This window comes from Lemur catta, chromosome 5, assembly GCF_020740605.2.
Source record: "Lemur catta isolate mLemCat1 chromosome 5, mLemCat1.pri, whole genome shotgun sequence".
NCBI classification, from domain to species: Eukaryota; Metazoa; Chordata; class Mammalia; order Primates; family Lemuridae; genus Lemur; species Lemur catta.
Genome location: NC_059132.1, coordinates 27,087,820 through 27,109,868, shown reverse-complemented (window position 1 = coordinate 27,109,868; position 22,049 = coordinate 27,087,820). Strand labels below are relative to the sequence as shown.

General features: G+C 37.6%; 1 protein-coding gene across 3 annotated transcripts in view; it reads right to left on the bottom strand.

Moving 5' to 3' along the window:
• GEMIN5 (gem nuclear organelle associated protein 5) overlaps positions 1-22,049 on the bottom strand; it is a 43,205-nt gene that overhangs the window by 6,557 nt on the left and 14,599 nt on the right. For all 3 annotated transcript variants that reach the window (XM_045551296.1, XM_045551299.1, XM_045551297.1), the window contains exons 11-24: positions 21,259-21,395; positions 19,869-19,942; positions 19,023-19,204; positions 17,035-17,174; positions 16,035-16,206; positions 13,731-13,958; positions 11,692-11,805; positions 11,157-11,279; positions 9,647-9,742; positions 9,101-9,238; positions 7,620-7,767; positions 3,983-4,102; positions 3,084-3,294; positions 1,241-1,495 (exon numbers count right to left, since the gene is read on the bottom strand). In XM_045551296.1, coding sequence (XP_045407252.1) covers positions 1,241-1,495; positions 3,084-3,294; positions 3,983-4,102; positions 7,620-7,767; positions 9,101-9,238; positions 9,647-9,742; positions 11,157-11,279; positions 11,692-11,805; positions 13,731-13,958; positions 16,035-16,206; positions 17,035-17,174; positions 19,023-19,204; positions 19,869-19,942; positions 21,259-21,395 — 2,138 coding nt within the window. The remainder of the gene's footprint in view (positions 1-1,240; positions 1,496-3,083; positions 3,295-3,982; positions 4,103-7,619; positions 7,768-9,100; positions 9,239-9,646; positions 9,743-11,156; positions 11,280-11,691; positions 11,806-13,730; positions 13,959-16,034; positions 16,207-17,034; positions 17,175-19,022; positions 19,205-19,868; positions 19,943-21,258; positions 21,396-22,049) is intronic.

The window sequence follows — 22,049 nt, the reverse complement described above, 5'->3', positions numbered from 1 at the left end:
GGAACTAAAAGCTATGATTTAAAAAACAAAACCTGAAGTATAATTAAGATAAAATTGATAAATTTTAGGTAGACAGTTTGGTTAAGTTCTGACAAACATATATAGTTCTATACCTATCACCAAAATCAAGATATAGAACATTTTCATCAGCTGAAAATATTCCCATGTGCTCCTTTGCAATCCCCTCACCCCACTCCTGATCTGCTTTTCCACTCTGTCTCTTGTTTTAGAAACTTCTAGTAGAGTTTATATAAATGGAGCCATAAAGTATGTGGTCTTTGTGTCTTGGTTCTTTCATTGACCATAATGTTTTTGATATTCACCGATATCATTCGTGTACCTGTAATTTGTTCCTTGGCTTGTTACACAGTAGAGTATTTCATTGTATGGACAAACCAGTTTGCATATCCCTTCGCTGGTTGATGAACATTGGAGTTTTTCCTAGTTTTTGGCTATTGTGGACTAAGCTGCTATAAATATTTGTGTGGAAGTCTTTGTGTGGACACCTGATTTCATTTCTTTGAGCGAAATGTCGAGGTAGGGGAATTGCTGGGTCATGTGTATGTTTAACTTATAAGAAACTGCCAGACTGTTTTCCAAAGTGTACCGTTTGACAAGTCTTATTCCTCATAAATATAACAATGTTCCTTCATTTTAAAAACAAGAAGTAGGTAAACTGAGGTGTATTTATAAGATGGACAGAGCAGTTAAAATCAGCCAACTTGATCTCTTTGTCTCAGCATGGATAGGTTTTACAAACAATAACCACTAAAATAAGCAAGCTGCAAAATAATAGTTACAGTATGACACAGGAGATGCTTTTGGTGAGCTCGGGAAAGGGAACAAAGCTGAGGAAGGGAACAAGAGGGACTTCCACTTGATCATACTGTTTTTATCAAACAAAACAAAACAAAATAAAACAAAAAAACCAAAAACAAAAATAAAACCCCAAAACAAACCTCAACCGAATATATAAAACAAAATCAGAAAACCCTACAAAGCAAAACTGACAAAATATGAACATTTGTTAATTCTGGTTGATAAGTACTTATTTTCTGTATTTTTGGACTGTTTTTAAAACGTGAATATTGATTGAAGACTAACTTCAAAGCTAAAGGGCTTTACTTAGTCTGAAGGGATCTTTCCAGGTTGCCTGGGCCCCCCTTTGTTACACTAGAGGTAGATGAAGGAAGGCCTACTACTGACTGACTAATGTTAAAAGCAGCTGCAGATGGGGTACCTGTTTGGAGGGGGTGTTATTAGTAGCAGACGGATACTTGATATTCTTCAGCTTCTGGAAGGCTGCCTGATACTGCTCTGGGGTGTCAAGGCTGAAGGTGCTCTTCCACACTGCAGTCACTCTCTCCACGAAGGGCCCTTCGGTGCCTGTGGTCCAAGGGTGGTAAGAGGAGGAGGAACTTTTGCCCTCTGAAAGCTGCTTTTCCTCCAGATGCCTGGACAGTAGCTCAAGAAGGCAAAACACCAGTCTCTGACCCTGGATCCCAACAACAAAGAGGAACGGTTACACAGGAAAAGAGCTTGGATTGTCCAGAGAGCTTCCCCCAGTTCTTGAACATATTCCCCTTTGCTTCTGCAGCAACCAAAGCCCCTTAGTGAGCTGCTTGCCCAATTTAAGTCATGTGTAAGGGGGACAAAAAAGGATGATCTGATAGACATTTTCTAGGTGTGTTTTTGGGGGAGGAATTCTATCCTTGGAGACCAAGAAATCATTTTTATAACATGGAACCCTAACTACAGCCCTACCCACTGTAATTTAAGCCCCATATAGGCCAGCCACTTAAGGCTTGTGGCCCAGTTTGTGAAAAGAAGGGCTGGGCTTATCAGGTTCTTTCTCCCTGGCCAAACCTCAGACTCAAGAACACAGAAAAAAAAAATGTAATGGGCCAAAGGTGCTGGCTGGAGTAGACAGGCTTTGTAGAACCGAGAGCTGGGACAGACATTAAGGGCCATGTTCAGGTAGGGTTAAGAGAAGAAATCAGATGGTAGAGAACAGAAACACAGTGAAAAGGCCTGGAATATCTTTTATTTTTGCTGGATTTTCAGTTGCCACAAGATTCCTTGTGTACCTCTGTATTTTCTCAGTTAAGTTCAGAAGGGTCTCTGATGCATATAGCCAAAATAGCCCTTTATCAGAATACTTAGCATAAGCTTATAGGTTTTCTTGCTTTGTTAAGGATGTTGTTTAAGAGAAAAAAAAAATCCTAAATAACCATTCTGGAAAGTTTCTTCTGGTTGTAGATAAATTAAAATCTCTCTAGATCTGGTCATTTTATAAATAATATACCCAGTGGTACTATCTTTCAGGGTGTACTATTTTTGCTTCCATTTTTACTTTGCTGTTCCCAGAAAGCTACCTCCCCACCTAGCATTTTCCTTGTACTCTGAATATTCAGCTAGGAACTACCTTTAGGCCCAGTTACCCTGCTAGGGAAAGAAGAACTTAAAATCTCACATTGGTAGCTGACAAGCAAAGTCATCTAAAATGGACCAAATGTTTACATGTTCTGGAAACCAGGTGAGAGTGAGAGAGCCAATGCTTTAAAAGTAATGTTAATTTTGATGTGTCAAAAAAGGCAGTGGTAAGTTACTCATTTTTAACCAGATGGGAACAAATAAACATCTAAGAAACAAAACATTTCTATTTACCCCCACTTTTTAAAAATAGCTTATAGTTAAGAGGGGTGGTAAAAGCAGAGCACTGTGATTTCTGTTAGAGGTCAACTACTCTCTCTCTTCAAGACAGTGCTGATGACATCAACGAAGAAATCCTAGACTGCCAACCCAGGGGCTGGGCTGACTAAAGTCTATTCATAGATGTTTTGTACAAACTGATAAGCAATGGGCATTACTGTGGATGACCATATTCTCTCTTACTCTGAATATGGCAACTAACAAGCCAGAGGACTTCAGTGGGATAGCATGGCCAGGCCTTGACGGACACTTCTAAGGATAATTGCCAAATTGGTATAGCGTGTGCAACTGGGTTATTCACGTGGATTTGACTAGGAAAGAATTTGAGACCCTTCTTTCTTAAATAGCAGGAGATGAAATAACAGACTGACCTGTAGACTTTCATGCAGCTGCAGGGCTTCCTGGGCTCCCACCCAGTTCCTGGCCAGAAGCAGCTCTTGGGCACATCTGAGAGCAAGAGAAGCAGACAACTCATCCTCTCCTACGATTGCAGCCAACTCTGCAGCTGTTCTAAGTGATGCTGCATCCCCCTTTTTGGCCAAAACTTTGGCTGCATCATAAGCTGAAGTGGCCCCTAAATAGCTATAATACAAAGAAAAACCCAAACAAAGTGTCATAAACAAATCTTCTGTTCCCATCCCCCAGAGGATTGAATCATTTCTTTCTGTCCACTTTGCTGCATGTGCCTTCCTGGGTCCCAGGTGTGTCACTGCCTCTGGTTGTTCCTGTGAAGGTGAGGCCAGCACAGTGCAGTGTATGAGAAACAATATCAAGTGGGTTAAGGACATAAGGAACCCAAATAGAGGAGTCATTCCCTCTCATTTTTCTTATTTGATGGTATAAGACATCAAAAACAGGTGTAATTTCTGAGTCTGCTACTGAGTTTTCTTGAATAGTTATGGTGACTTATATAAATAAATCAGGAGGTAGATCTTGTGAGTTTTAGGAAACTGGGTTGAATACACAGATCTTTTTTTATTTTCCAGCCACTTTACCTCCATCTCTAAATTTATTACTTACTATTTTTTTTTTTTCTTTTGGAGATAGGGTCTTGCTTTGTCACTCAGGCTGGAGTGCAGTGGCACGATAATGGCTCACTGCAACCTCGAACTCCTTGGCTAAGGAGATCCTCCTGCCTCAGCCTCCTCAGTGGCTGGGATTACAGCCATGAGCCACCACAGTTGGCCTAAACTTACTACTTTTATTCTTGTCCTGCTCTTCCTGGCCTAAGTTTTATGTTTGGATGTACCCCTGTCTCCCCCAGGCTTACCATTTGGCTGCTACAGCATAATGGCCATCTCTTTCTAGGACAGTTCCCCAGCTGAGGTACAAGTCCTTCAGGATTGGGTCCTCTGGGCGCAGCCGGGCCTTGGCAATCGCAATAGCTTCCCTAAAAGGAAGAACAGACACCTCAGACAATTTGTAAAAGCTCCTCTGTCAGACGCCCTAGGAGGGACTGCAAGATAGGACTGTTCCTTTTGTATTGTCTTCAGTGTTCCAACTTCCTATAACGAACTATATTCCTGCATTACATAGGCAAATTAAAAACACATGCTGCGTTCATTTCTTCACCTAGGTGAGCAGTTCTTAAAGTGTAGTCTGCAGATTCCCGAGGTTAAAACTCTTTTAGTAATAATGCTAAGAGGTTATTTGCCCTTTTTTTAGTGTGTTGACATTTGCACCGATTGTGCAAAAGCAATGGTGGGTAAAACTCCTTGAATGTGAGCAAGAATCAAGGTAGGCTCTTACAGTTAAAAAAAAAAAAAAAGGCGAATGTCCTCAGTGAAACAGTAGAAAAATTACTAACTCTACTGAATCCCTCAAGTCCATATCACTTTCATATTCCATGTGACAAAATGGGAAGAGCATTTTGTGTTCTCTGCTGCACTCCAAAGTACACTGGTTGTCTCTGGGAAAAACCTGCACAAACAAACTTTAAGCTGAACTAGCTGCTTTTTCATAGAATCTCATTTCTTCTCAAAAAATGACTAACAGATAAATAATAGTTACATAGTACTGGGTATTTGGCAGACATTTTCTCAAAAAATGGACAAAGCAAGCCTGCCACTTCATGGAAAACAACATATCTGTTGCCAATGATTAAAGTTAAGCCTTCTGCTGGGTGTGGTGGCTCGAGCCCATAATCCTAGCAACTTGGGAGGTTAGGCAGCAGGACTGCTTGAGCCCAGGAATTGGAAGGTTACAGTGAGCTAATATGATCATGCCACTACACTCTAGTCTGGGTGATGGTGAAACCCTCTCTCTAAAAAAAAAAAAAAAAAAAATTTAAGCCCCTCCAGTGAAAATTAGAATTTTAGAAAACTTGTACTTGCCACTTTGAGCTTGACAGCACCCCCAAAACTAGAATTTTCTGATGAGATTGATGGAGATACCAAGGAATATGATTTTTAAAAATATTTTATAATGAAATATGTTAACATTTGGAAGATCTATATAACTCAGTGAACAAATATTTTCCAAGTGACATATAACTTCGGAGTTGCAGCCAACATGAAGTTGTAGCTGGAAAACAAGTGTTTTAGATTAAACTAATCTATAGAGAGCAATATTTAAAAAGGATTTTGGGACTTCCACTTGTAGCCATGATGGAGTAACTGGGACCAAAACTACCCTCCTGCCATAAAACTAGAAAATTGGACAAAATATGTATGAAACAATTCTTTTCAGACATTGGACAACAGGCAGTGCAGGATCATCCCTAAGAGAAAAGAAAAACGATGTGGGCCCTATCATGACACTGACTTTCTGCCTAAAGCCATTTTCCTAAGGAGAACCCCAGCAGAACACCTCAGTAGTCCCACTAATTTGAAGACAGGAAACAACTGAAATTTGAGGGGCAGGATACTAGGAAGGAAGAAGCTGTCCAGAGACAGATCTCCAGAACTCTGCCTGGGGATCCCATTGAGTCTTTGGCTAAATACAAAGCCACATGTATGTAAGAAACTCTTTAGGCTAAACGGGGAACTCTTAGGCTAATTAGGGAACTGTGAGCTGAACAATTCCCACGGCTCACTCAGGGCTTGGAAACATCTGAGTTTTGACGTGTCATGTACCAAGGCATTTGAAGGTAGGAGGGCCAAACTAATTCTAGAATATGAATTTCTCTAAATCTGCCCTAACAAAGCTTAAAAAGCCATGAAACAATTAAGCTGATCCACAAATAACTTTACTACTTGCCAAAACAAAGTTCAACACTCTCTCAAGGAAGACAACAAAACCAAAACAACACAGACAAAAAGAAAATCTCACCAAAGCATATCATATCAAATTGCTGAAAATCATTGACAGAGAAGTTCTAAAAACAGTCAAAGAAAAAACACAAACATACATATATAACAAAGATAAAAAATAAATGTAGTAGTCAAGTCAAAACAATGCAAGCCAAGATAATGAAGTGACATCTTGGAAGCGCTGAAAGATAAAAACTTCAGGCCGGGCGCGGTGGCTCACGCCTGTAATCCTAGCTCTGGGAGGCCGAGGCGGGTGGATCGCTCGAGGTCAGGAGTTCGAGACCAGCCTGAGCAAGAGTGAGACCCCGTCTCTACTAAAAATAGAAAGAAATTATCTGGCCAACTAAAAATATATATACAAAAAAATTAGCCGGGCATGGTGGCTCATGCCTGTAGTCCCAGCTACTCGGGAGGCTGAGGCAGTAGGATCGCTTAAGCCCAGGAGTCTGAGGTTGCTGTGAGCTAGGCTGATGCCACGGCACTCACTCTAGCCCGGGCAACAAAGTGAGACTCTGTCTCAAAAAAAAAAAAAAAAAAAAAACTTCAAATCTAGAATTCTGCACCCAGTAAAAAGATTCTTTAAAATGAAAATGAAATTATATACTTTTATAGACAAATAAAAATTGAGGGAGTTTATCACCACCAGAATGCACTACAAAAAAAAAAAGTTGAAGTTCTTCAGGTGAAGGAATTAATAGAATTTGGAAACTTGGACCTATATAAAAGAATGAAAAGTGCTGAAATAATAAGCTTGTGGGTACAAATAAAAAATATTTATAAATCATTAAAATCATTTTAAAAAGATAATCAATTGTTTAAAGCAAAAATACTAACAGTGTAATGTGAGGTTGTAACATGTATAACATATTAAATATATGATAACAATAGCAAAAAGGAAGAAAAGTATACTGTTGTATATAAGAAGTGGTACAATATTATTTGAAAGTAAACTCTGATAAACTAAAAATGCTCATCACAAACCCTAAAATTACCATTAAAAAATAAACAAAGGATATAACTAGTAAGTCAACACTGAAAATTAAAAAATGCTCAGTTGGTTAAAAAAAAAAAAAAACCAGGAAAAGAAGAGAAAAGGAATGAATAACAAATGGGACAAACAAAACAAACAGCAAGATGGTAGATTTAAATCAACCACATCAACATTATTTATATTGAATGTAAATGGTCTAAACACTCCAATTTAAAAGTTTTTTGTCAGTCTCGATAAAGCAAGATTCAAGTGTATGTTGTCTATAAGAAATATTTTTCTCCTTTTGTTTATTGGTACTTCATATAATATGGAAGCACAAGCACTTGGACAGTAAGGATTCATACCAACCTCAGGAGAGTGGTTACACTAGAGAAGAGGGGACGAGGACAGAATTGGGAAAAGGCTTTTCAACTAAATCTAGAATTTTATATATTTCTTTAAAAAAAAAAAACTTGGGGTACATGGAGAAATTCTGGGGTAGCTGCCAAGATTCTGCTTCCTTTCATAGGTGGGGATTAAAAATGGAGTTCCTTGTGTAAGAATTTAACAAGCTGTTCATTTGTTTTCATGCTATTTGCTCTACTGGTGTTACTTCAACAACAAAGAAGTTTAGGTTATTTTCACATTATATCCGACTGTTGGCTCAACTCCAGTACCATACAGACCTATAAAAATGGTTCGACTTGAGCAGCTCCACAGCTTCATACACTTTGTGGATGGAAAGTAGGTGGGAAGCAGCCTTGACATACTGATCCTGAAAGCACAGCTGTTTGGCAAAAGCTTCCACAGCCCACAGCCATACGTGGTAGCCAGCTGAAAAAATGAAAGATGGTATTAATAGTTGGGGAAAAAAAAGCATGTATATTTGGATTGAAAAATGCCTTCTTTTCATAGTTGATGCATTAAGTAGAACATTTAGATACTAATGTAGGGCCATTACCAATTAGCTGTTTCCTCTACCTTCCCCCCACATCCACATTCTGAAATGTAAACTGTTTCTTTGATTACGTAATACATACAAAATAGTACAAAATTCAAAAGATACAAAAAGGAATGGAAGTCAAGGATAGTGGTTACTCTTGTTAGGGTGGAGAGAGACAGTGATTGGAAGGGAATTTGAGGGGAGCTTCCAGGGTGTTTGTACTGTTAATTTTCTTGATATGGGAGCTGGTTACAAGGGTGTATTCAGTTTGTGAAATTCATCGTAAACTCATGATCTGTGTACTTCTCTCTCTATATGTAGCATACTTGACTAAAAGGCTAAAAAAGCCCTGAGCATGGTATATAAAATGTTTCCTGGTTATCCTGGTACTCTCCCACCACACCTCACTGAAATTCCTTTCCCTCTAGGCAATCATCAATACCAGTTTCTTTTGAAACCTTTAGAAATAGTCTGTGAATATACAACCACATTACTGTGTAAATACAAATGAGTAGTAAATATTCTGTTGTACATCTACACCTTAATTCTTTTAACTTACTACACTTTGGAGCTCTAATCCATGTCAGAATGCACAGACCTGCCTTATTTGTTTGGTAACTGTAGGGATTTCTATTGTATAAATGTACATGATGTAGCCAGTCTCTTACTGATGAACACAGAGGTTCTTGCAATCTTTTGCTACTACAAATACTGCTGCAATGAAAGTCCATGTATATTTGTCATTTTGCATGTGTGAGCACAGTTAGATAAATTTCTATAATTAGAATTTGTGAGCTCAAGATTACATGCATTTTTTTAAGAGGTGGGGTCTTGCTATGTTGCCCAGGCTGGAGTGCACTGGCTATTCACACATATGATCATAGTATGCTAGAGCCTTAAACCCCTGTCTTCAGGTGATCCTCCCATCTCAGCCTCCTGAGTAGCTAGGACTACAGATGTGTGACACTGCCTTTTAAAATTTATCAGACATGGCCAAATTGTTCTTTGAGAAGTTCTCACCAATTAAGCATCTGCCATTAAAGATGTAAGTGGCCTGCCTTTTTTGGGGGTTGGGTTGATTTATTAGTTAGTCACTGCAAGCAGAATCAGCTTTGTCTCTAACTATATTTGTAAATGATTTCAAGCTTAAGACTGCTACTACTAAGAGCCATCTTTAGTGGATGTATCCTAGAGATGATAGAGCTTTTGTTGAAAAAAACATACCCACTGGTGCCATAGCTACCAGATTGTCTGTCAGCTCCCCTCTTTCTGCTGCAGTCTGGAGAACACCCTTTAGATCTCCTTTCCAAAGCATGAGCTGGTGAAATAAGTCAGGGTGGCCATTTTCCAAATGACCTTTTCCTGTTTAAAAGAGAGAGAATGTTTGCAAGATGTTTCAGAAACATCTGTCTTCACTGACTTCTGGGGAAAAAAAGGCAGGATAAAAGAAGAATAAACTTCTAAAATAGGTAGTCACTCACTGATGGGTGAGTCACCTACCAGAGTTTGATTATAATGGGGCCTGAAGCCCACTTGGTCACTTGTCCACCTACCCACCTTCACTTGCACTCAGACTGAAGAGTATGAGTTTAGGATTCTATGATGATGCAAGAGTTGATTAGGAATACGTAAGTCAGAGAGCTCAAAACTTAGTTGACGTGTAAAACTAACCATTATAGTACCAAAGGATAGCAGCCATAAAAGAGGGGCATACAAAATACTAGGAAACTATAAAGATGGATGCAATTATGTTGACCGGTTTTGTCTCACCTTCAATCTCAATCATTCTGTACAGGGTAGCCCTATCTGTGAAAAGCCCCAGGTGAAATCTTTCCTCAAGATCAGCAGACACGTCCTCATTTAGCTCTGTTAATTTAAAAAGATAAACAAAATCAGACAAGGTCATTACATAGGTTAGTTACTGTTTTCTGTGCAGTAACTTCTAAATGTATGTCTGGAACACCCACTTCAGACACTGGGAAAATCAGAGCTTTGTACCCTTGTTTAACCACCCCTGAAGTTCAAAGGCAACAAAATATTAAAATACTTAAGGCTTTTTAAAGCTCAGCCTTAGCTAAATCCAATTAAGACAATTTAGTTTGTAGTTTGCTCAAAGAAAGATTGAGGGAAAAAAAGAAAACATTAAAAGCCAACCCAAAATTCAATACATATTTATATGCTGTAAAAAACAAACAAAACAACATTAATAAGTAAAACAACGTCCTTAATATTCACTGGGGACCTACCACAAGAATGAATATTGATTCATTCTCTGCTTTTTAAAAGTCAATTATTTTTCAATAAGGGACATAATGTAAAACTACCTGTGGTTAGCTGTGTAAGTTATAGGAAGTCATCTCAAAACTCCAAAAAGGCTTTATATATAATAAAAAACATAAAACGTCCCTGGTGAGACACAAGAAACTGATAATAGTTTGATTATGTAATACATACAATACAGTACAAAATTCACAAGATACAACCAAGAATGGAAATCCAAGATAGTGGTCATTGTTGTTGGGGTCGGGGGAGACAGTGAATGGGGGAAAGAAATGTAGGATTGGGAGGGAGATTTACTTTTTTTATTTTTATCTTTTTTTTTTAGAGACAAGGTCTCCTTATGTTGTCCAGGCTGGTCTAGAACTCCTGGCCTCAAGTGATCCTCCTGCCTCAGCTTCCTGAGTCAGTGGGATTATAGGTGTTGAGCCCCCGTGCCCAGTGGGGGATTTACTTTCTTCTTATACTGTTCCAATTTCATTTTATCATGTGCATCCCTTTTCAATATGTAAAAATAAAAATAATAAAAAGTTGCTCAAATATCAGAATAGTGGGCATTAAATTAGGGCTTTCAAAAACAAAAATCAAAAAATGCTTCATAATGAAACTTCCTCCAAAACAAAAACTTTTACCACTTTTTTTTTTTAAGGAATTGCCATATCATAGGTATATTTTCAATGAGGAAAAAAAAATTTTCTTTTTTCCATAAAGACACTGTGCAATGGGGAAAAATTCTGGCACACAGATGGCTGGAAGCAACTAGCTTTAGAACAATAAAAACAGAGCACTACATCTCAAAGGCATTGGCAGTGCTGATGGGTCAGAATGGGGAGTTTGGCAGCAGGGCCTGGGGGTCTTGAGTGGGGAGGGAAGGCTGGAAGGGAACATAAAAATACAACAATTTTAGACATTTGTTTGCTCGTTCATTTAACAATAAGTAAATGCCCTTTATATGCCAGTTCCCAAAAGGCCATGGATGGCCCAAGAAAGAGTATTTTCATACCTTTTGAGTGTTTTGCAGATGCTAGTACCAAACAGTCCTGATGAAGCTCCTCTTTGGACCTGTGGTCCAGGCTTGTACTCAGTGGAAGCATGGAACGAGCTTTTCTCTTCTTGACTAAGGCTTCTGAAATGTGAAAAAAGTATAGACCATCTGAAGGAGAGCAGAGCAGAAACACAAAATGGAATGTCTACTGTGTGAATGTAACCTACTAGAGGGATACTACTGGCCACAGGAAGTTTCTACTCCTATACTGAAACTTTCAAATAAATTAGCTGCGGGCAATGTTCATAATACACACAAAAATGCCCTTGCTAACATTCATGATGCAATATCAACAACTGCAAAATCTTTCATCAAATGCTAAAAAAATGTTCAAAAACATGACCCAAAATTGAAACACAATCAAAACAACTACAGATATTTAAAACCTAAAAAAGCACCTCAAACAAAAACCATACACCTTTGAATTCTCAGTTGCATGTAATACTGTAGGATGCTTTAACAAAACATTGTATTTTAATTACTAGATACCAACCTGGCTTCTCTTTAGGTGGCTCCTTTTTCAGAAAAGTGACTTTGTTATTATTGGTGACTTTTAACTTTTCAAAGCCCGAGGAAACTGGAGTGCAGGTCACTGGTTCTCTAGAAACTACATCATGGGGGGGAAAAAAAAGGAAAAAGGTTTGGGATAAAAACTATATATAGAATGTACTTCTTTTTAAAAATTAAGAGCTACTGCAGGCTCAGCAATGCAATCTTATCTATTACCAAAACATACAAGATAAAGCACATTGGAAAGGAAGCATGAATGGTATCTCCTTCCCCACCTCACCAACTAGTTGTGTTTCAGGAGTCTTTATTACTTAGAACTTTGACTATCTAACGAGAAGTTACAAGATTCTAGCCTCCTCAACTTTATACCATAAGCCTAGTAGTTCCCAAACTGTGATCAGGTGACAAAGCATTTTTTACCTATTTAGATCACAAAGTACTAACTGCATAGTTAATTACACTAACAAGAAATAACTTTACTAATAGAGAATATTAAGTATATGGGATATGCAGTCACAATCCTGAGCACACAAACTTTTTAAAAAACAAGCTGTTGATCCACAGGGGTGAAGGACATTTTGTGCAGCCATTTTGTGATAGAAAGGCTTCTTTTTTCTGTTTCTTTTTTTAAAAAGAGATGAGGTCTCATTATGTTGCCCAGGCTGGACTTGAACTCCTGGGCTCAAGTGATCTTCCCAAGTAGCTGGGATTAAAGGCACGTACCACCACGCCTAGCTAGAAAGGCATTTTGATGAGTTTAAAAGATAAATCCATTAGCCTTATAGCTCTTTATTTACCTAAACTATGGGTCTAACAGCTATCCTTTGGGATGGGGAGGGTCAGGAATGCTCCTGTACCATATATTTTGGTCATTTTAATTGTCACATCAAAATATTCTGTTTAGGGCTGGGTGCGGTGGCTCACGCCTATAATCCTAGCACTCTGGGAGGCCGAGGCGGGTGGATTGCTCAAGGTCAGGAGTTTGAGACCAGCCTGAGCAAGAGCGAGACCCCCATCTGTACTAAAAATAGAAAGAAATGATCTAGACAGCTAAAAATATATATAGAAAAAAAATAGCCGGGCATGGTGGCCCATGCCTGTAGTCCCAGCTACTCGGGAGGCTGAGGCAGAAGGATTGCTTGAGCCCAGGAGTTTGAGGTTGCTGTGAGATTGACGCCACAGCACTCTAGCCCGGGCAACAGAGCAAGACTTTGTCTCAAAAAAAAAAAAAAAAAAAAATTCTGTTTTAGAATTAAGCATGAGTCATTGCTTCTATGTATGCTGTCTGCTAATCATTCATTTTAATGGGTAACAGGTACCAGATGTTTAAGGTAAATACATAAAAGAATAATAAAGTGCTAAAATTTTACCCAATAACATTTTTTTCCTCTTTAAACTAGAAATAGATCACATTATTATAAATTAGTGATAGAATGCTGTTTTGTGAGAAATCTGAGCTTAACTGACTGTGAGAAATCTACAGCTTAACTGACTGGAAGAATCTAATAACCATTCATAATTTCTTTTTCTATGAGAAGCCAGGAAAAAACTTTAGGTAGTAGGGATGAGAACGTGCAAGTTCCCCCAGGGGTGGGAGCTTCTAGGTCAGACATTCGTAAGGGACAGTGGTTTCTTTCAATAAACGTGGCTAACAATGTAGTGCTGTTAAAAGCTTTTCCATGTAAGTTTCTATGTACATACTACTCTAGCTTCACTTTGCCCCATGGTCTTACCCTGCCCAAGTTGATTAAAAGATTTTGTCTACAGAACCTTACTATTTTCATCTCAATCATCCACTAGATCCTCTTTAAAACTTCAAAGGTGTTTATTTTAGAGACTTAGAAAGCTTTAAATAAAAAAACGAATGCAGTTTCCAAGGGCACCAAAGATGCAGCTAAGTTAGAGTTGGGAAAACAGGTAGGTCAGAGACAGAAGTTTCAAACTGAGTGAGGACCCAGCTTAGTTTCCCAGACATAACTACGAAATCCTAGAGTTAGGGAAGCACGGGATTCTGCCACATACCCACTGAAGCGAGGCTACAGGGTAACTCTGGCTCCTGAGCTTCCTCCTCCCCCTCTTGGTCTGACACACCATTCTCAACAGGTCCCGAGTTCTCCTTGATGCTCTCTTCTTCATTCCCATCCATCGAATCCAGCTTTACAGGAACTCTGGAGGTGGGCTTCTTTTTCTTTTTGGGCTTTGGCTTAGGTTGAGAGAGTCGTTTCTTCTCTAATTCAATACTTTTTTTGCCTATGGGAATCACAATAAAAAGGGACAGACTAAAATATACACTGTTAGTTAAAAGCACTCTAGGTGGTAATGTCTAATACTTCATTACTCTGTTTTTGAGACAGGGTCTCACTATGTTGCCCAGGCTGGACTTGAACTCCTGGGCTCTTGTGATCCTTCCACCTCAGCCTCCTGAGTAGCTAGGACTACAGGTGCTTACCACAGTGCCCAGCTTTTACTCTTCTTAATAACATTCTTACCCTTTTCATTCCTCTTCAATGAATTATTACCAGAGTGTTAACCAAATCCTTTTGGGACTTCATTAAATCATAAATATGATGCCCAATTACCCCTGAATACTTCATTGTGTATCTTTTGAACAAGGACATTCAGCATCACCATAGTACAAACCTGAAATCAGGAAATTAACATTGATACATTACTACTGCCTCCTCTACATATTCCATTCAATTTCTGCCAATTGCACCCAAATGTCTTTTATAGCAAAAGGATCACACATTGCATTTGGTTGTCCCACTCTCTGGTTCTCTTCAGCCTGGAACAGTTGATTGGTCTTCCCTTTCATGACTTGAAACTTCTGAAGATTATAGTAAGATAGCTGTCGAATTTCCCTCCATTTACATCTGCCTGATGTTTTTCATTAGATTTAGGTTATACATCTTCAGCTGGAATACACAGAAGTGATGCTGTGTTCATCTGTGGGCGATCTATGAGGGAACACCTAATTTTTACTTGTACCATTATTTGGGTTACTTTGATCATTTGATTAAAGGGGTATCTTGCAGGTTATCTTCTAAAAAAGTATTTCTCCTATCTAGTTACTAAATATTTACATCCACTAGTATCCACTGATGTTTCTTAACTAAAAATTGTTATTATGACGACTGCCAAATGGTGAGTTTCTAATTCCATCATTCACTCTACATTCATTAGTTCGCATTCTACTAAAAGCACAGGTTATAATCTATTTACTTTTTGAGTTTTAAAATATTTTATCCTTTGCTTATTTTTAAATCACCTTTCTTTGGGTATAATTTAATATAAAATATACCCACTTTTTAATACTTTGATGAGTTTTGAAAGATATATATATAATTATGTAACCCATCAACACCACAAACAAGATATAAAATATTTCCATTACCTTGAAAAGTTCCCTCATACCTCATTGCAGGAAGATGCACCCGCTCCCTGAACCCCTAGCAATCACTGATCTGCTGTCACCATGGCTTAGTCTTGCCTGTTCCAGAATTTCACATAAACAGAATTATACCGTATGTAGTCCTTTGTGCATAGCTTCTTTTGCGTGGCATGTTTTTGAGATTCATCCATTTTGTTGTGTTTATCAGTAGTTACTTTTTATTGCTGAGTAGAATTCCAGTGTAGGGATACACCACAATTTATTCATTTATCTGCTGATGGACAGTTGGGTTGTTTCCAGTTTTTGATGATCACAGATAAAACTGTTATGAGCATTCTTTTACAAGTCTTTATGTGGACCTATCATCATTTCTTGGGGGTAAATTTCTAGTTGTTTAATATATCCTGTCTAGTTTTCTAGTTGTTTATGGAGGGTGGGTAAGTCTGGTACCAGTTAATCTTTCTTAGCCAGAAATGGAATTCTCCTCTTATTTTGAAGTTCAAATTGTCCCAGATTTGGTCAGTGGAAGCTTCTTCAAGCTTGCTTCTTTATCTTTTTGATGTGTCTCCTTAATTCTTTTGAGTACGTCCTTCCTCTCTAGCATAAGATACTGTTCAAGGGAAAATGCCATTTTGTATTTTCTCTGTCCCAATCTGGAACCAGTCATTTCTCCAAGAAGCCATTGACCCTTTCTTTGGTGGAGAATGACATTTAGAAACCATGACATGGGAGCTAGGTATGCTCCTTACTATTTGAGTGTTGCTGCCTGCAGGCCCCCGATGGCTGCCTTCCTTGCTTAGGCTCCAGATCCCAACCATGCTGACACTAATGCCCTACATGAATGTCTTGCTTGCTCGACCCTGATCAACTCCATTATTAAGGAAGGGAGAAAGGGAATTAGGCAATCATTTTATGGGCTTCAGGTTCTGACTGACCTTGAGGAGGCCGGGAATGATCTTGCATGGAAGTGTGCCATTTGTACACACAGAAGTCATCTGCCCCAGAGTAGATGCAGTCTGGATCTAAGGGGGACCATGCCACACAAAGCAGTCGACCTCGATGTCCTCGGAAATTACACAGGGGTTCTTCCCGAAGAGTATCCCACACCTAAACCCAAAAGTCACATGACAGAATAAACAATTTCTGTTATTCTATTGTTTTGGGGGCATAAGTTTTCTTATGGATCCTATGGATTTCACTGTCCCAACCCAGTACTGTATGTTAATTTTTCGGCTGGGGGTTCTGATATCATGAAGAAAATAGCTGATATCTAATCCAAAAATTAGGGTTTTAACTTCTCATAGGTGACTCTTTTGTTCCCAAGTCCCTGGGCAAATGGTCAGTTTCCTTGCTGTTTCTGGAATTATTCTGATCTCAGTTTTACAGAAGGCAGCCCTTCATGGCTCCCAGCTTTGTGTAGGCAACTCAAGTACAACTCAACACTGAGACAGACATCCATCATGGATGTTAGATCCCCCAGTTCCTAAGGTCTGTTCTCATTCTGTTATCTGGAACTCCTACCTCAGAGATCTGGCTTGGCATTTCATCTTTGATTTTTCAGAACCGGGAGATTTGTAACTTCTTATCAATTTGTTATTAAAAATTGTTTTTTGTGATTTGTTAGCTAACATTTCCATGTATGAACAGAAGAGAGTACTTTTCATATAATTTTAGTCTACTATACTGCTAGTGAGTCAGAATGAAATCTGTAAAAATGTTAGGACTTAGCTAGTTGTTGTCAATACTTTCCCTTTCATCTAAGTAAAAAAATCTAGTCTAAGGGCCCAGATAAGTGGAATAAAACTAAAATGCCTTCTGAAGCCCAGAAAAATCCCTTTCTGTAGAAGATGATAAGGGGGGAAGGAAAACTTGACCACAGCTGGAATAAAAGAGGAAGAATTTAAAGGACTCATAGCGTCAAGGACACAATAGTACCTGGGCTGTTCCATCATAGGAAGCAGATACCAGCCTTCCATCATGATGTGGGCTCCAAGCCAGACTGGTAATCTTGGCTGTGTGCCCTGAGAGGGTCCGGTAGGGCTCTGTAATGGTCACTGGAGACTCAAGACTGCTCTCTAAAAGGCAAGGGAAAGACGTCATTGCTACCAATAAGAACGAAAAAGAAAACAACCAAACAAAATGACATACAGGAAGCCATTCACATGGCAAGAGTCAAGATTTTGCCATACACTTTCCAGGTGATTTTTAAATTTAATTAATTATATTAATAGAAAGCTGATCCTGGTCTTTATGATTACTATTGGAATTCTAAATCATTCACTTTATTTCATATCTACTAAGTAGTAGAAAAAGGAAGAAAACTGCCAGAATCAATTTCATTTTATTTTTACCTTCTTATTTTGAAATAATTCAGACTTAGAGGAAAGTTTCAAGTATAGTACAAAGTACTCCCAAAGTATACCTACCCTTTCCTAGATTCAATAATTTTTAATATTTTGTCACATTTGCTTTGTGTGTACATTTATGAACATATAATAGTTTAATCTACCCCCAAAATATATATTAATATTAATAACATATGCTCATTAGTTATACACTGCCTACTATTTATTATTGGGAAAAATACATCTATACTTTAATACTTTTCCCATATCGCTTTACACTTAGGAGACCTACTACTAGAAACCAAAAAAATTTTTTTTGTTACAAATAGGATTCTCAGAAAACCATTGGAAGTTAGTTCTAGAGAAATTTAAAATGTCAACTATTTTCACTATGGCAGAGAGCACATATTTTGCAGCACTCTGAAATAGTCCAGTGTCAGATTATAATTTAATCGAATTAGGGGAAAAAAAGTTATCTCATTTCCCTCATATTAAAAAAAAAAAAAGCCTCTTCTGACCACCTACTGTGGTTCTCCTAAGTGCTGAAGGGGACTCAAAGAAATTTAAGATGCCTTAAGTAATAAGTCATACATATATGAAAGTTAACCTATCAGGCAGGGAAGAGCACTTGCTAGAATACATGCAGACTCTGCAATTAGATAGTGTGAGCTTGAATCTAGGCTCTACCATATACTAGCTGTGGGACTTAAAGAAGTCAGCTAACCTCTCTTGGCCTCCATTTAATCATTGGGAAAATGAGGATAACAGTACCTACCCTCACAGAGTTGAGAGAATTAGATACATTCATTCAAACACTGGAATGGGGTGTGTGTTGTGTGTGTAACACTCAAACACCACTGGAGAGAATCTAAAATGGTACAGTCTTTTTGGAGAGCCACTTAGAAATAACTATAAAAAAACTATACGTCTTTTTACCTAGCAAATCCACTTTCAGAAATTTTCTTTAAGAAAATGATTCATTCATGTTTATGAAGATATATGTGTAAGGGTGTTCACTGTAATATTACTTAAATTATAAAAAGTGTAAATAATTTAAATGTCAGTCAACTGTGGAATCAATACATTATAGTATGTCCATATAATGGAATAAACAGATATTGGTTAATAGCAGTAAGGACAGATCTTTATGTAGTGACATAAAAAGACATCCAAGATATTTAGAGAAAAAAAATTAGCAGCAGTATACATACAGTGATTTCTTTTTAGAGAGGTAAAGATGATTGTTCTCACACATACAGAGAAATGCAAACCTACATATTAACATATACATATATGTAGATTAATAAACACTTTATAAAATTTAGAGAAAACATGTAGCAAACTAATAACATTGGTTATTATTGAGTAATGGGATTACAGGGAAAACTTCACTTTCTAAGTTAACATTTTTGCCATGGTTGAAAGGGTTTTAAAATAAGATGAATATATTGCCTTTGAGAACAAAAAACACAACGAGAATATTTATTTTAATGCCAAAAATAAAAAAGGGACAACGATTAGAATGGAAAGTAGCTGAACACATGATATCATCCCCAATATGGAAGAAACCAAAGTTACCTATGACAGTCTTCAGGTTGTGCACGTATATGACTGCATTGTTGGAGCCAGAGGCCATCAGGTAGCTCAGCTCGGGCTGGCTGCCATGCTCATGATGCCAGCTAATCGTATTCACAAGCTTGTGATGCTGCTGGATGGTGCAGATCAGTTTCAAGTTGGGAACTTGAAATATTTCTATTGATCTGGAATAAGAAATGCACCAAAACAAGACGGATGGATGAATAGTCACATTACAGTCTACGGCAAACAGACATCTTCCTCATTCCACTAGTCAAGGAAAGATGAGATGAACTAGGATAACTCTTTCTTTCACTGCAAAGGTCATTCTCTCATAAATAACAAGGCACAGTAAGTTATTCTTTCAACAAGTATATGTAGCTTTTAAAAATTACACAATCCCTGAAAAGTTGTGTTTATCAGGCATTCATAATAAATGGTGATAGGGAGAAGCTGAAAGAATTAATAAACCAGTGGCTGAATTAGGACTATATTACTATGATCCACATTGGATAGGACAAAGTGAGACCCAAAGAACATTTCTGCCTAGGCTTACTTTAAAAAAACAGTGAGATTTAGGCAGTTCAATATAGGAGATGAGCACTTAGTGAGGCACAGAACAGCCAAAATACAGAGTAGTCAAATACTCTCTTTGGCCTGAAAATATCTAAATAATTCCATAGTTCTCAAAGACAGAGAGAGGTGTATCAGTCAATGATATCAAGGATAAATCAGAATACCAAACACAACTGGGGTTCCCTAACTAATATTACAGATGGCATTAGCTAGCCAGCTTGTGATCAAATATATGTGCAACTACACATTTTTTTTAAAGAAACAAATACACACCCATCTTCATTGCCAAGAGCCACGATTTTGCCATCTGCTTTCCAGCTGATCTCTGTGTGTACAGGCATTTTGTACTAGAAAGCAAAACAAACCAATCTTGACTATAAACATTGTTCTCTCTACATATACAAATCAATGATGACAGGATAAGAAAAAAAATCCCTGGAGTTAAAAAATGTGCCAATTATACAACAGCCATTCTTGTAAATAATCTACATAATTAGTCAAAGAATTACTAAGAACAAGCATTCTATAATAATTTCCTATTGAGACAGAAAAGAGAGGCCAGTAAGCACTACATGTCTACAATGTTTTACCTTGTGAAATTCTATCTCACAGTAAAGAAATGTGCCCACTGGCTTTGACAATATGGGGGTCATGATCCTTAACAACAGCTATACACATTCTCTTTGTTTTCTTCGTATCCCTTTCAAAGCTTCTTTTCCAGAATCATTTTTCCCTACCTCTACATGTTGGTCCTCCCCAAGGCTGCCTGGGCCCTTGTCTCTTTAGCCCACTTCATATACACACCCACAGCCTTTTCACCTACCATTTATGTGGAGGGATTCCAAATTTCTACTTCTAGTCCAGACTCCTAGTATGAACTGATCCATATGTTCAACTGCTACTAAATTAAAAGTTTGTTAGGGACAGGAACTTTGTCTCTCTTATTTATTGTTAAATGTTAATGTTTAGATAACACTTAAGATAATGAAGGAATATAATAAAAAAAATATAATTCAATTATGACTAAATGTTACCTTTATGCTAGCCATACAAAAATAATGAACGAAAATTTAAAAGTGCTAATTTCAAAGGGTAAGGAAATCTCAGCATTTAAGGTCTGACTTTAAAAGACAGTCTGGCATACTGATATATTGATAGAATGGTAAAGCAAATCAGATTAAATATGGGAATTCGAGTAAAGGATATAAGGGAATTATTTGTATTATTTCTGTAGCTTTTGTGTGTATTTAAAATTATTTCACTAAAACATTAAAAATGACAATTTTTTCTTGAGGAACACACCTTGCAGCTGCATTTGAACACGATACCATAAAGTTATTCTTACTACGGCATCACTCTGTTTAAAGTGGTTGGCTTGAAAAGGATACTTTATATGCAAATCTGAAAGTTTACAATAATAAATCACCATTGCACTTGAGAAAAAACTTTTTTGGGGGTAGTTCTTTGTTTTACCCCAGGATAAAGATTCCTAAGATACATGTTATAACCCAAATTCACTTATATCCTTATAAGAGCATCTAAGAAATCTGACTTAGCATGATATATATCTCTAATAATGGGATTTACTATGCCAGGTGGGAAACCCAGAGGAACCTGTGATGTTGAGAGATCAAGAAAAGACTTTAGGACCCCAAGAACTCACTTTGATTGAATTGGTGTCCCTGATGATTTTGTTGATGTCAAAGGCCTCTCCACTAAGCTTCCAGGGGTTATGCTGTAACACAATCCCTTCCCCTCCACAGCTATATAAAGTAAGGGAAGGTCTATCTCCTTCTCCTCCTATATGAAACAAGAAAAGAAAGTTTATCAGTTTTGTACTTCACCAGCTTAGCTATTTCTTCCTATAGTATGACTGTATCATTCTGAGCTGTTTTAAAAGAATTTTATATTTAAAAATTCTAATCCATTGGAATAAAGTCACTGTTCTTTCCATCTGAACACAGTTGTTGGGAGAAGTCAAGAAGGTATACTACTGCAATTCTATGTTAATTTCTGACATAACATATTTGCTTTAAACATTCTTCTGGCATTTAAAATATTAATAGTAGGGGAACCAAAGCTAGGATCAGAAAACATACATACATTCTTAAAGCAAAGATTTTGAGAATTTTCTTATTCTTCCACAAATAAATACTCTATTCTTTGGGCATTTAAATATATGGAGCTGCAGGATTATGGAGTTTCCTATGACTATAGGGAGCTGTCCTCAAAGCAGTGATTTCCTTAGTATTATAGCAATCCTCTTGTTAATTTTTAGGAAGCAAACAGTGGTTCTGGTGGGTTTCTGTAAGGTCAAGTTTTATTTTCACCACTGCCAGACAACAAATCAAGTACACAATAAACATTCACTGAATGAATAAACTATAAATTCCAATGATGCTTGAGTTCTGATGATTTAAAACTATCCTCTTTATATGATGCAATTCCTATGGA